This window comes from Phoenix dactylifera, chromosome 11 (genome assembly GCF_051530095.1).
Source record: "Phoenix dactylifera cultivar Ajwa chromosome 11, Ajwa_hap1_PhDact_Kaust_v1.1, whole genome shotgun sequence".
In the NCBI taxonomy this organism is placed as follows: Eukaryota; Viridiplantae; Streptophyta; class Magnoliopsida; order Arecales; family Arecaceae; genus Phoenix; species Phoenix dactylifera.
The window spans coordinates 25,562,532-25,577,849 of NC_143200.1; the positions used below are offsets into that span (position 1 = coordinate 25,562,532).

Genomic DNA, 15,318 nt, shown 5'->3' on the forward strand with positions numbered 1-15,318 from the left:
GACAGACCAACCCTAATGCTCATAAAACCGAGAATGGGTGTTTGGAAAAAGAATCGGCATCCTCTTCCGCCCCAAGTCTTAAGTGCCAAAGGATGGTACCATGCAAACGAAAGTTTGGTGGTGGCATGATCCATGTCAAACAAGACTAATGATATCCTTGCATCTTGACAACTACTCAAGACACAGAGAGGACTTGTATGCTTACAACTACCATCTAACATAGCTAAAATTATATATAACACTAAATACAGAACTTTGACAGCATATATAATATGTAATTGGCTTGTGTAACTCGGTTTACAGTGTTCGATTGACTCTAATTGACACCAAAATGACATTATGCACCATAAAACTCAAGAATCATTATTGCAGCCTGTGTCTACGATTAGTCATATTGTCATTCTTGGCTGGAGAACAAATTACTAGGGCTGGGAGGATTTTGGCAGATTCACTGTATGCCGCAACTACCAAACTAAAGCAGTAATTGGCTCGCTCACATTGTCTGATGTACTACTAATGCACCAAGTTACATATATCCATATAGGCCCTAAAGGTGCAGAAAGTTTATGGCTAGACTAGTAAAAAAAGACTAGGTTGGCTAGCACCATGCAACAAAAGGCTACAACAAATTAAGCAATGTGTGGTTGAGCATAAGCCAGCAACATACCATAGATCAGTCTTATTGAGCTGGGTGCCAAATTGAAGTGCTTTGTGCAGGTTATTTCAACTTTAATGGGAAGAATTCCTATATGCAAAAATAAATTAAAAACCTTTACATCATCAACAATGATTTGGTATGAAATCTTAGTGACACAAGCAGTGGTGATGCATCTGAAACTCTAGTTGTTATGTACCTACCGATGGCAACTAGGCAGACCAAATCAGCATCTAACTGCTATTGTAACAATACCGCACCTATGCACGTTGATGCTTTCTTGACTTCTGACGTATGGCCACTCACTCAGCTAGCATCTGCGACATGTGAAGCACTAAAAGAGCCACTTACAAAGAATCATAACGGAAGCCTATGTTCAGAATATAGAACTACAGGGCTTTGTATAAATTCAGAAGAATGCTAAAGTAACCCCAATTATGTGACTGCGTAATATGATCTCATATTTACCTATGTTTCTGTGATATAACGTAATAAACAAAGCATAAGTTAAAAATACAAACAAGGCATGAAGAAAACAAGATAATTGTAAACCCATTAACCAGCATATATCAGAGATTATTAGTCAATTAACCACAAAACCAAATTCATTCCTTAAAAATCCCTTTTAGTTTATTACAATGGTAATTACAAATTAATAGTTGGCAGAGGATCTATTGTACAGCTAAAAAACTGGTAACCACGCTTTAAAACAAAAAGTTTAAAAACTAATACATTTTATTAAATATGATCATGTATTGAGAGTTTTTTTTTTGAAAAAAAAGTTGCATGCATGCATCAGCATCATCAGAACCCTTGTACAGGATGTAAACTAAAACTGAAAATATCCAGAATTTGATATGCCAGGACAAAATGGGATCTCATATCCTGGGAAACCAAAAGAGAAGGCATAAAATAGGTGTGTATGACTAAGCATGCATGAATTTGCCGGCATAGGTAAATGTGCCCTTTGTAGTCATGTGCAGATATAGATGTATATGCATACATGTGTGTCTACCCCTTCCCCCTCCTCTCTTCCCTCATTTTCCCACCTTCCCCCAGATAAGAGGAAGATTAGACACAAAAATCTTGATCCAAGAGCTCCAGAAATTGTTTTTTTTTTTTGAAAGTAGAGATACATCCATGAACACAGATTCAACCAAGAATTTGATATCACTAATTAAGCAATATATTATGAATACATGGAAAGCAACTCTTTCCTGCATGTGCCAGCAAGTCAAGCAATGGGCTTGAGAAATCAAGCAATAGCTCAGGCTTGTGAAGCATTTGGCTCCTTGGATTTCCAGTTGAAATTCAAACAAAAAGCTACGACATTTGTACTTCTATTGTTAAATAGCATTTTAAATATTGTTTGTCAAAAAAAATTAAATTGACATTTCTAGCTACAGTGCACCCTGGGAACAATGCCTCATACTGCCAAAGTTACTAATATTGGTTTCAAAAGTACGATAGAAAAATATTAAACCAGTACTTAACTTGCAGAAAGCTTAAATTTGGTTCATCTTAAGAACTAACCTTGCTTAAAAGGCAGCTGTCGATAAGCCTTGCATTTGAATGCTGTGCATTTTGTGTCAGTAGGTATGACGTGCCCTTGTCTTCCCATCTGTTCATTCTCCAGCACCCACTTTCACCTTCAGCTTTTCCACAGCCAACTTTGGTAAAAAATGCAGCCTGCATCCACAAAAATAATCCTCCATTATAGACAGCACATGTCCTTATATGCTTTGATATCTACCTCATTTCCTATGGTAGAACAAATTTATCTATTGCTACTCAAAGTATAAAGAAGTAAAGTCTCATTTAAGATTTGAAGGGACAAGAGTCCACTAGCCTGCAGAAGGAAATGGCATAAAACTTAGAAGTCATTCTAACATGCACATGTACACATATATACAAGGCAGGGGGAAGAATTAAATATTACTCAAAGCAGCAAGACTTTGAAATTATATGAAGTTAAATCTCGCTGTTATGCGACAAAAATATGCCACAACCAATGAAAAACATAAGCCAATAACTAACAACTATCATCATCATCATAGTCATCATAGAAATAACCATCGCATTATCATATGTAGGATAGCAGCAGAATCAGAAGTACAACACTGCAAGATCTAACTCGACTGAGCATGCAATACAATTATGTACCATAGTGTTCTGTTAATAATGGTTAGAATTTGGGAATTGTCTTATACTGTACAACAAGAAATTCTATTATCAAACAGCTACTAGTGTAGTGACACATTTAACACGCTTGTGTGTGCGCATCATATTATACTTTCATATTATTCTTATGTCTGATGATCCTTTACTTCCCATAAAATCACCCAAATGAAAGTAATCAGGGACAAGGTGGGAGGGTGAACTGATCAGCATTTGTGCTGGTGCAGTAAAACCCAAGATATCCTGTTAAAAGTAGTACTGACAAATACATTTAAATAATCAATCCTGAACTTGACCGGTAATTTGTACTAAGCAGCAACAAATTTAATCATGCCACATGATCTATCCCTAAAAAAACCTCTTAAAAACAACAAATACAGAGAGAGCTTTTACAATAGCAATGTAATTCAGCAATTTGGACTTTTAAAAAGGGCAACAGAGACAAAGTATTTCAACTGACTTGCCATTTCACAAAATAATATAAACACAGCCATGCTCATAGTATGAAGATGAATAGAATTATGGAAGAAAAGCTCCAACTTATAAAGCATGGAATGTATCAACAGACTGAAACTAACAGCAAAATGGATCTCAGCAGGCATGCATCACACTGAGAATTCACAAGAGAAAAATAAGGGAATGTAACTCAACATTCCTTGGAAAGAAACTAATAAAGCATAGCTTTAAAATCCCAAAGTTTCCTCAACAATTTTGCATGATGGATGATAGAGCTTGAGTAACCCATGTCAGTGAAAAGAATATCTAAGATCAAAATTTAAAAAAGCGACACCAATCAGCAAGCCAACATATGACTAATGGTCACAGGCCCAAACCCTAGGATGTAACTTGTCATAAGGATCAGTTATGAAATGCAACTGAACAAAAAATTACCTTCAAATTTAAAGTAACCATTTTTAAGTGAAGATAATAAAACTGAGAGAGATGCTGATAGAGATATTCAGCATTCAGCATGAACATATATAAGCTACAAGTTATGAAATGCAACTGAAAAAAAAATACCTTCTAATTTGAAGTAACCATTTTTAAGTGAAGATAATAAAACTGAGAGAGATCCTCATATAGATGCAGCATTCAGCATGAACATATATAAGCTACAAGTTAATCAGAATAATGGCAAAAAAAATTAGCTATTGGCTGCGAGAGTGAGTGTTTTGTGTGCATTGTCCTTGTTATGCCACTAGCAAAGAAACAGTCCTAAAGATATTTTATTTGTGCATATAGCAATCCAAGCTAAATCATACACCTCACACATCAGGTCAGCCAAAGAGTTTTTGGAATGAAAATTTCCCGCTGTCTTCTATTGTGTGATCAGTATATGTCCTTTATCCAACCATTGAAAATCCTCTAGACACGTTCCCTTGGAAGCCAGAATCTTCTACCTAGGGTAGCGCAAACTGCTTTGAAATTTTTTCCAAAATCTTGAACCTGCAACCGCTTCCTAAGCACTTTTTGTTACCAAAAGTGTTTCTAAAATATCTACTTCCCTGCACTCGCAGCCATATCCGGTCCCACAACCACTCCCAATTCTGGCAGCTAAGCATGTCAATGAGGTTTAGCCATTCACTAATGTCAGCGTCACTAGACCATTTTACAATGTAATATTTTCTAATTGATAATCATTGTCTTTTGAAAAGTGCTCACAATTCAGCAACATACCAACCCAAGTCTAAAAATTTCGTGTCCAAATGTCTAGAAACAACTCCAAAATTTAACTACATTCTTGTTTGATTACAATGTGCATCTACAAGTTCACAAGTCCTTTTCTTCTCAGAATGATCAACATGCACTTTGGAAAACAAAGCTTTATACCCTTCTCCACTTCTAACAACAATTGAATTATATAGAACATACAAAAATCAGGCATTCCCAACATTTCCAAGCTACTGAGCCCCTCCACAGAAAGCAAGGTGAATTTGGCATCGAATTTAAAGAAATCCTTGCAATCCTTATTATTACTACTTGATCTAGACAGTGAATGAGATATTGAGTTTGGACTTACATACCTTTATTGAGTAAATTCAGTAATATAGATTTCAAATTATCCCGCTGTTGTAGATTCATCAGGCCGAGATATGACAGTCTCCAATTACAGTCAAAGGAAACTGGATCAGCAACTAAGAGCTGTATCTTACCAATATCAGGAAGCATAAGATTGTCATCCTTCACGCTCTGGTGCGACACCGGCTGCCAATTGAACATTAAGATGAACAACAAATGAAAAGGACAAACAAACAAAATACAAGCAACAGAGCAACTCTTGTACTAAGCATTGATTGCGAAATAGCTGATCTAATGCTTCCCATCCTCAATAGGACCCCACCACCACGTCCCAAACCACAGACTAACGAACGAAGAAAGAGACCAAAGGAATAAACTAAAGAAAACATTCAAAATTTTTTCCTATGTAACATTTTTTCCTGCAAGAATTTTCAGCATGCAAAAGTTTGTGCCATTGTTTGCCACTTATTGGTCTGACAATAGACTAGTCTTGTTTTTTAATTTTTCCGAAGGATGTGACCAGTAACCTCCGAGACAAAATATACGTCTTCAGGATACATGATTTCCAGAAAACCGAACTATTTCAAAATCCATCTTTCAGATTCAGCGCATTCAAACCAACTGCTTCAAAGCCCAAATATTTGCAATTAGTTATGATCTTTTAACTAACAAACCATTCGAAAAAATTAAACACATTGATAGTTATCTTTTAGCCAACAAACCGTTCCAAAAAATTAAGCACACTAATAATAATAGGAGGCAAGGAAAAGAAAAAAGAGTAGACTTCATGGATATCGAGCAAAAGCGAGGGAATTCCATCGCTCGACGGAACACGAAGCTACAATGCTTTCGCCGAGATCTTCGCGAAAAGCCATAAACAAAGAACAAATCAAGTAGAAACTCGAGAAAAGCATCGAGAAAGAAGAAGAAGGGAAGGAATGCTACACGGATTTCGACTCACGAAAGGAAACCGCACGCTAGCGACCCTCGGAGTCGCCGTCGGAGATATCCGGCGGAGCCCGGATCCCCGGCCTTGGCATCTGAATCCAATACGAATATCTGAAACCCTAAACCCTAGAGAGAGTTTCGAAGGAAGCTCGCGCGAGATCGAGGACGGTGGCAACTACTAATCTAGGGTTTCTCTTCCGTCGTGCTATAATATAATTGGAGTGTTGCATAAACAATTTCACAATTAGGACATATTGGTGCCTAATCCATATTACTCCTTCTGATCTATTCTATATCTAAAATCTTATAGTACTAGTTATGAGTATTAAACTTACAGTAGTGCACTAACCGAGGGAGTATAAATCTCATAAAATTGCACCTAATTCAATCAAGCTCAGATGGACCACCAACTTAACCAGCAAAATTTAATTTAAAACTCAAAGACTAGCCTGAAAAATTTAACCAATTGAAAGTTTCAAACCCCACCTAGAACAAGACCAAATTTGATTCAAACCAGGCACATTGATCTGGGTCAAGATCTCAGACCCAAACCTAACTTGGGTGGGAGTTTGAGTCAAGCTGACTTTACCAAACCCACTTAAGATATGCGGAGCTCTCAATTCACAAGGACACCTGAAAATTTCTACATCAGACCTCACTTATTCTCCCCACCTATGAAGGCAAGAAAGCATTCATAACAATAATGTTTCAGTCGAAAGAGGTTGTACCTTCTACTTCTCTAGGTGAACCTTGAGAAACAAACCGCTGAGCCATTTGTTCTAAGGCCCACACTTCAAGATTGCCTTGTGCAGTTGATGGCATGCGATGTTGGTGAGAGTAATTTGGAAAATCAGTGGATTGTTGACATGGCTGCTCTATTTCTTTTAATTCGTAGCGGCTGCTTTTGAAATCACCATGTGTTTGTGCCAAGGCGGGGCAAAAAATAAAAAGAAATGAGACATACTTAAAAGGAAAGAGATTGGAAATTAAACTGGTCACTGATTCAATGGTATATATAGATTTGGAAGCAAGCGAGTCCATAGCTCAAATCCAATTAAGGGCCTGTTTGAAAAATCCAGCATAATGCGACTGAATTTCCTATAAGAATCGAACCCCAGTTTACTTTTCTTCTGAAAGCCCTTCCTAGTTTTGGCCTAAATCCCCTGTCGCACTGCAAGATAAAAAAAAGAAAAATAAAAAAATATGACAATCTTTTTTATATTCTATAGGATTTGGGCTGAAGAGAGATTAGGTTGATATGTTCCTTACTTAGATAGACTGTGCCTCCTACTGGATTTTCTAAATAGGTCCTAACTAAAATGAAAAAAAATCAGGATATGCTCATAAATTTAAAATTCTTTTTTCTTTTTCTCTGGTAAAAAAAAAATCCTCAAGCTTAAGCTAATACACATGCAACCAATTCACAAACACAAGGCTCTAGATTGCCCAACATATCATTAAGTAAATGCTCGACTGACTTTGTCAAGCTAATAACAGTTGAAGAATCCCTTCATCAACAGGTTGCACAACTCAGTGTTTGCTGCCCAAATACTCAGCAAGCCAAAATGATATGAGGTGAGATATGCAGTAAAGAGTGGGAGTTAAACATTTCTCGGGCATGTGCTAAACCAAATTCTTTACAACAAAAAAACTTTTGTCAAGATACAATGCGGTCGCTGTCAATAAAATTTAATACAACAAGAACTCCACAGTATCAGGCAGGCCATAAGTTTTGTAAAACTTAGGTCAGGCTTTCGGGAGAGTGGAATACATGACAGATCGGGGTGGACCACCCCATAGGAAAGCCACAGTTCAGTGCAGAAGCAAAACAGCTAGAGGAAACATATTAATCGAGCACTGGCGACTACAAACTAACTACAATCTTCTCAAAACAAAAACGGAAAAAAGCACTACTAATCAGAGCAACCACAGAATATGTCTACGCACACTATAGAACGCAGAAGTTTAAATCCTGAATATAAAAATTCATTGATGATGTTGGAAGTTTTTTCAGTGCCAAAACTGTTCTGCCAATTGAGAATACAGCTGTTCATATTTGAGATCAGGCAAGAAGAGACCAGAGTTTTCCTAATTACGAAAGAGGAAATTTTACAAAAAAAACAACAAAAACAGCTTTTTGTTACTATCTGCAAAAATGTGCCTCTTTGTTCTCTTTAAAAGCAGCAGTCCATTTTGGACTATACTTGTCCATTGTACTCCTGATTTCATGTCTCTTCAAAACAAGTCTGAACGTGCATGGACCTGCATTATGTCTGGATGCGACCTATGCACAAACCAAGCACAACTTATTCACTCATTTAAGAGCAGAGGTACAGCAGTCCAGCAAAAGCCATGAAGGGCCATTTTTATCCATCTTCGACAAACTCCTGACAGCACTTTTGCTTTCAAGTGAAGACAAAGATGTTCTTATCTGATGACAGCATCCTTTTTGCAGCAGAAGTTCCAACAATTCTCTCCAGCTGTGGTATTGATACGTCATTAGTTCTAATTATCCAAGTCAGTAGAGCAAGTTGCCTTCAATAAATATACAGCCCCTATAATGGAGGTAATCATCATCCTCTCTCATCATAGAAAGAAAGTTAAGCACGGAGATAAATATTGAAGTACCTTCACAGAAATCCTCTTACATTACCACACACATCTACATCATGTCGCCATGTTTTAGGTAAAAGATGATATGATTTATATCAACGTAATGATCTTAAAACCCAGTGTGTCCTTCGAATGCCAATGCAACCAGCTTACACTATGATCAAATAAGATTATTACCTATTGGATGTGACTGAAGATTCTGATTAAATTATTATGCATACACAGATTCTCAATCATATCTTAGGCATTGCATCTGAATCACCAAATGTAACAATTACTCAATTATATGAAAATAACGTGAGGACTGATCTGGAACAGAAATGAAATGGTTAAAGGCAAAAATTATCTAAAATTTTCATTAGGGCTGACTTATTGTGCCAGTACAGAACAGCTGACCCAGGAGGATCACAGGACCCGTTGTAGACCAAGTTGGCCACTTCAAGTCTCACAATGGGTTTTGGGAGCAAGATCCACCGCATCCAAGACCTGATTGCACTGTAACCTCTGGAGGCCATAACTTTCTCCTCTGGAGTCTATTTTTGGCATTATATGTGCCAAAATAAAGCTCTAGCCGAGCGTGTGACAACCCGCAAAAGGTACATTGCACCTTGCTGATGTGGAAACGGCAATATCTTCCAAGATTAAAGGAATTAGAAGACACAGCAGGAGACAATTAATGTAGAAGTTAGATCTAGCTCCAAGATGAATTTCATCTTAGCATAAATTTCAGACTATTTTAGGAAAAAATTTCACTTCTCTTAAATCGACTTGGAAGCACAGACCTCACTAAGATAAATAGAGGCTCTGTGAATCAATTATTAATGAAAGCAAAAAGGGCTTAGGACCCTACTTTCAAAATTCTCTTTATTTTCTATTATTTTTCTATGAGAGGTCTAATTTGAGAGTATTGAAAGAACTGATTCCCTCTCTCCAATCGATGAACAATATAATATTGCATATAAATGCAGCCTGAGGTTGACTTGCTGACATCATTGCCGTAAAAGCCTAATGAATAGGATGAAGAATTTGGATTTCACCATAATTGCAGGCCCCAACATAAAAGATTATCACATCTGAAGTTAGTAGGTCCTAAAAAAATACAATCATTCACGCCAATAGAAGGTGCTCAGGTAATGTCTTCATAGGATGAAGATACAGCCATCGTGGAATCAATAGCAAAATATAGACACAAGCGGGCTGTATAGACTTGTTTACTTGTACGTAAAGCAGTTTCAGAAAGGCATCTTGCATGAGCAACCCACAAGAACAAGACAGCTGAGATCAGCTGGTCAAGTGGAGCAAGAAGAAACAGGCACTACTGTTGCAAGCAAAACTAGTTTTATATTACACACGCATGGACAATTGGATTAATTAGAGAGAAGGATTAGACAGTATATTGCAAGTGCCACTGAGATCTCCAAATGGGAGAGAATCAGATTTATCGCCTTGAGTGCATGAAGAAATCAATATGAAGATTCAGTCTACATATATTATATAACAGAGATTGCAGTGTTCAGATTTATTGGATAAGTGCCCAAAATGTCTGAAGGCTCAGTGATGTATTACATATTACAGTAAATGTCAACTATCAATTATGCAACAGGAGAATGCAATAAACAGACAACATTCTCAACATAATGGCTTCATATTTTTTTATTAACATTATTTGTCTCGGATTTAAAAATCTTTCACGTGATTTGACTTGCATGAGGACCCAACATGAAAAAAAAAAAAATCCAAACCTACATTTATGTGAAAACAACCTATGAAGTATAAGATTGACGTTTGATGGTCTGGCAAACTTACCCTGAGATGATCAAAACGCGAAAAAAGCACATTGCACATCATGTTTTTTGATCCATCAAGCATATTGATGATCTGCAAGTAGGAAATAGAAATGCTTAAAATTGGCAGGTCATATAGAAATGCTAAAGAAGATAATACTGCAACTGCTGAACAAGATGAACTTATTGGTGAGATAACCTCAGGGTAGAATTCCTTTCTTTCTGGTAGAGAGTAGATAATTAAATTTTGTATACCACGGATCTGCAATTAATCAAATGAGTCAAAAAGAGAGGAGAAGATGTCTGGTAACAATAACAAGTTGTCCAAGAAACATAATTACAGTAATGGCACATCTAACTTGCATATATCAGAAACTTTTTTTAAATGTATTGACAGAAAACCATTGCATCAAGGTGCTTAGAAACTAAGAAGCATAGTAAATAGGGGTGAAGGAAAAAAATGTTTAAGCATAAGATAGAACCTTGTATCTATGATAAAAATGAGCCCTTTCAGTGTAAAGCATAATCTTTCGCTTGCCTTCAAAAAACCAAACCCGTGCACGAGATATATCACTTTGTTTCGTGTACCTACAGTAAAGAAACTTCAGTGATATCCATGTATGGAAACTACTTTCTTACACCATATCATAAATACTTGAGAATGACAAATCAGCAATATCCTATGAGTCGATCCCTTGAAGCACCACAAGAAAGGGTATAAAGCTAGTTTAATACATTAAAAAGAATGGGAAGTAAATTTGAGGCCGGAATGCCAATTTTGCCTTCAGTAGGTTTTCTATAAAAAAAAAAAAAAATGGGGTTTGCAGCCTTTTGAGGACTTTTTGGTTGCACAGCATTTAATAACTTGATTCTCAAAAAATAGATACAGATGAGAGTTTAGATTCTCTTACTCCCCAAGCAAACAGAAAGAAGCATTCTGAGATTTTAGAAAATTTCGAATCCGCACAAACTCGAAGTATGAACTTATGAATAACATAATCCCACCCTGCAGGAAAAATCTGGTCAGATGGTACACAACTATAAAGCATTACAGACCTGCATATACAAACAAGCACTCATGTACATGCACATGTACAGGCATGCAAACATGTGCGCACGCACAAACATGTAGACAAAAGCACAACATGCACAGAACCATACACCTTCTAACATGAAGTACAAATATATGTCCAATATATATCAAGATTCTATTTCACCAATCTCAACTCCAACAAATTTTGGAAATATATAAAGATTTGTAAAAATGAAAGGTAGAGATGTCAAGGGAACAGATAAATTATCACAAGCTAATTCCAGATGGTGCAGGTGAAAGCATACCTCAATTGAATCCTTTATCTTAGGGAAAACCTGCGCAAGATATTCAACTTACATAAGTCAAGTTATAACAACTTCAACAGAAGCCAAACTCATCAAAATCTTTAGACTCTGAAAATAGTAGAATAGGGGACCCTGAGCAGAACAAGCTGTATACTTAAAATCATATCCCACCCATTCAGGTTGGCTCTTTGAACCCTGCTATATGTCACAAATTTCTAAACTTACAGGTTTCTGTCTTTGATGAAACCCTCCAAGTTTAAGAAAATAAAAAGGCAATGGAGAAGCTAATTAGCTGAATAAGCTTAAGAGCATCCACATAATAATATCAGTGAAGACATTAGACCACATGAAGGGAAGTGAAAACTATTGATCAAAGCCACAACAAAGTCTGGTCATAATTCTAGTATGATAGGTTTACGCAGTCAGAAACAATCAATGATTTTGAAATGCCAACATAAGCACTACATCAAAAAGCTCGAAAGATTAAAGAATGTAATAACCTTCCTGAAAGCATAGTTGATAAATACTGAATTATATACAACTTGATAAAGAGTAACTAATGGATAAGAAAGCATTTGGCTAATCTGTGGCTAAATCAAATAGAAATTATGGTGGCAAACAAAGTCAAAAGCCAGACAAAAAAGCTACTGTTATCTTGTATATCGTATAATCTTTTACAGTCGAAGGCTTTTCTCTAATCAAACTAAAGAACAAATATCGATGCCTTAACTTTATATTCCATAGCAGTTTGCAGAATAAGTAGTGGATCAAGCATATAACACAATCTGCCAATCTAAATTCAAGGTTTCATTTGCCAGAATGGAATACAGAATGTAATGATGCTCCAAAAATTAAGGATTGTGTCTCCCCTTGGGAAATGTCCCTTGACTTCAGATGAAGTAGGATTCATGGAGCTAGGGCAGATGTTTTTTTGTTTTGTTCTGTATGTCTGCATAATATGGTGATTTCTGGAATGACATCTATTAATGACATTTAAATCCAGGAGAAATAGGGCATTTTTTTTATCTTAAGCTTCAAATTTCTCCCATATCCAAGAAATATGAAAAGCAATACAATTTTCAGGATTATGTCATACATACAAACAAACACACGCATATGTGCAGAGTCTACCGTACTGAATCTGAACGCACTGTACCGACCATACCGTATCTAGTACAATTGTCGTTTGGTATATAAGCCGAGCAGGACCGTACCAGTCCACACAAAGTGGAATCAGTGATGTTCCTCATGATACCGACTCGTACCACCTAGTTTCGAGCGTTACCATGGCTAGGAATGAGAAAAAAATGTTGGAACCATGTCTTAGTAGGGGTTGTGTACCATACCGTACCTACCTTACCATGCCAAACTGGTAGAGTATTGTATGGTTCCCAATACCAATTTTGCAAACCTTGAATATTTGTGTTTGTATGAAAGGAGAACCCATCAAACACTGTCACTTCCTAAATATTTTTGTGCCTAGCTTTCAAGTTCTTGCTCCTTTCCTGGCCTTGCATTGTATAATTTAAATATTCAAATAATTTAAAGACCATTTGAGCAAGACAATGGACCCATTCTACACAATAATAGTTTCATTTTGAGAATTCACATCCAGATTTATGCTAAACACAGCATAAGAATCTCTCTAATCTAACCTTCTTACAGAAATAATCAAGGCGGGCATCATCAGCGTCAGTAATTGACGGGGCATCAAACCGCTCATACACCTGTTGAGAAATATAGTGTCAAGAATCCATGATTTGAATTAAAAATTTTGCAGAAGGTGCTACTTGGATAGAGGGATAGCACATCTGGGTGCAGCAAAACAAGAAAGAGAGAGAGAGAGGGAAAGAGAGAGAGATGACACCAAAGATAGCACATCTAGGTGGCTCAAAACAAAAGGCATGACACCAAGCCTAGAACTACTGAATAAGTACATAAGCGCACTGTTACTGCTGAAAACCAACTGTAACTCGTTTGTGTACATGGAGTGTAACTTGCTTGCCTAATAAGTTAATAACGTTTGCATGCATAACCACAGAATATAATGCAAAATACAAGCTTTCACGAACAAAATCAGCAGACTTCGATTTATTATATTCTAAATAGACTAACATACCTGTCGTACTTCAAGTAATATTTTAGGAAGAACACCTTTATACTCAGTCATCGACTTCACCTGAAAAGGAAAGACAATCAATAAAAATAAAAAATTACAGATGTTTAGTTTGGTGGCATACCTTTCCTGCATGGTTCACACACAATCTGTTGAATAAAGCATTCATGTCTGTGACCAAGAAAAATGTAGGCATCAAGATAAGCAAAACAGAAGCAAAAAGTTATTTAATCATTACTTAATAGCATAGTGAAGAACCAATAAAATTTACACAACAATCCTGATTACATTATCAACAATACACAAACCAAACACTTCAATCAGATTGCCTGGTTTTCATTTCAACAAAACTTGAACCAAGATATTGAACACCAAATAACACGCATTTTCGCCAGCAACTGACCTAAGGGAGAAGTCAAGTTCAAATACCTGGATTAAGAAAAGAACCCAAGAGAATTGTTTGTCGATAAAAATGTGCATGCCCATCCAGATACCTGAGAATGAAGAGTGACAAAAGAGCTATATTACAGTCTTCATTGATTATAGTGAACTTCATTATTGTAGCAGATATATTTTCTCTTTGGATTGAAAAGGGACAGATTTAAAAATAATATATCTGTTGCATCTTGTCCAAGTAATCAGTAAAACTAAGGTAAATCATTAGTAAATCTTGTGAACCTAATAAGAATGCAAATCCTTTTATCCCGTGATGTGTAAGTAAAAATTTGATTAAAAAAGGGAACTACAAGCTAAACAAAGAATCAAGAAAAAAGGCAACCTCTTTCTTTAATTGTCTTGTGGTAACCTACCAGTGAACCTGCAAGGATTTCAAGCAATCCCCCTCCACTCTAACTTTTAGAGAACAGAGAAAGATAAATGATCTAAGTTTCTGAAATCAAGTATTAATACGTCAGAACCTACCACGGCCTAATGCGCATCACATCAGTTCCATGTTGGTTAAATGGCATGCGATTCAATTGTTCGACAAGAGTATTTACATGGGACCAGTTCTGCAAGTTATCCAACGCATGTCAGAAATTGATGGTTTGCATTATTAGAAGAAAAATAAAAAAAGCAAAGGTTAACCAGAAATTTGCTATACCTGCATGGCTATCACATCTGCATGATCAATAATCAGTACCTGCTCATGTCAACAGAGTAAAAGTTTATTTCTTTTTGAAATGAAAGAAATTGAAAAAAAAAAGTAACATAAATTCAATCAAACATATAATCGAGAGTCACATACTTCTATTGAAGAGAGATAATCTACATCCTTTTCCTTTTCAACCTCAGCCTCCCCAATTTTCTGACAAGAACCAAAAATGAGTTACACAAATTAGAAATCAGTCATGTGATTCGTCTACAGTTGCATTAGTATTTTGCAGAGGTGGAAATCACTGAAAGAAATAATCTGCACCCACAATACAGCCATCGATAATATAAAATTGCAGAAACCAGATGAAGGAACTAGAAAGAAACAGTATAGCATACTACTAACTCTACTAGGTCCATTGTTTATTAATTTGTACGGCTTATAAGTATTGCAGCAATATGCTGTACTCCAGCTGCAGTACAGTCTTTCGGAATAAGGAGAGTGTATTGGGGAAAAAAGAACAACGGCAATAATGTCAGGAAAAAGGAATAAAAAGGAAGATAGATGGCTGGTT

The 15,318-nt window shown here is 36.4% G+C and overlaps 1 protein-coding gene across 33 annotated transcripts in view; it reads right to left on the reverse strand.

Moving 5' to 3' along the window:
• Positions 1-15,318, reverse strand: part of NOF1 (U3 small nucleolar RNA-associated protein) — a 34,806-nt gene that overhangs the window by 5,614 nt on the left and 13,874 nt on the right. For 14 of the 33 annotated variants that reach the window (XM_089926192.1, XM_089926194.1, XM_089926193.1 and 11 more), the window contains 16 exons: positions 14,898-14,957; positions 14,754-14,792; positions 14,573-14,661; positions 14,081-14,145; positions 13,776-13,822; positions 13,655-13,714; positions 13,191-13,262; positions 11,536-11,565; positions 11,109-11,203; positions 10,680-10,785; positions 10,397-10,459; positions 10,220-10,291; positions 4,858-5,038; positions 2,189-2,344; positions 859-972; positions 645-745 (listed from right to left, as the gene is read on the reverse strand). In XM_089926192.1, coding sequence (XP_089782318.1) covers positions 2,307-2,344; positions 4,858-5,038; positions 10,220-10,291; positions 10,397-10,459; positions 10,680-10,785; positions 11,109-11,203; positions 11,536-11,565; positions 13,191-13,262; positions 13,655-13,714; positions 13,776-13,822; positions 14,081-14,145; positions 14,573-14,661; positions 14,754-14,792; positions 14,898-14,957 — 1,017 coding nt within the window. In that variant the 3' untranslated portion in view covers positions 645-745; positions 859-972; positions 2,189-2,306. Of the gene's footprint in view, positions 1-644; positions 746-858; positions 973-2,188; positions 2,345-4,857; positions 5,039-7,764; positions 8,336-10,219; positions 10,292-10,396; positions 10,460-10,679; positions 10,786-11,108; positions 11,204-11,535; positions 11,566-13,190; positions 13,263-13,654; positions 13,715-13,775; positions 13,823-14,080; positions 14,146-14,572; positions 14,662-14,753; positions 14,793-14,897; positions 14,958-15,318 lie in introns of those variants that run through there. The other 19 variants (XM_039128014.3, XM_039128012.3, XM_039128018.3 and 16 more) reach the window with 6 other exon arrangements.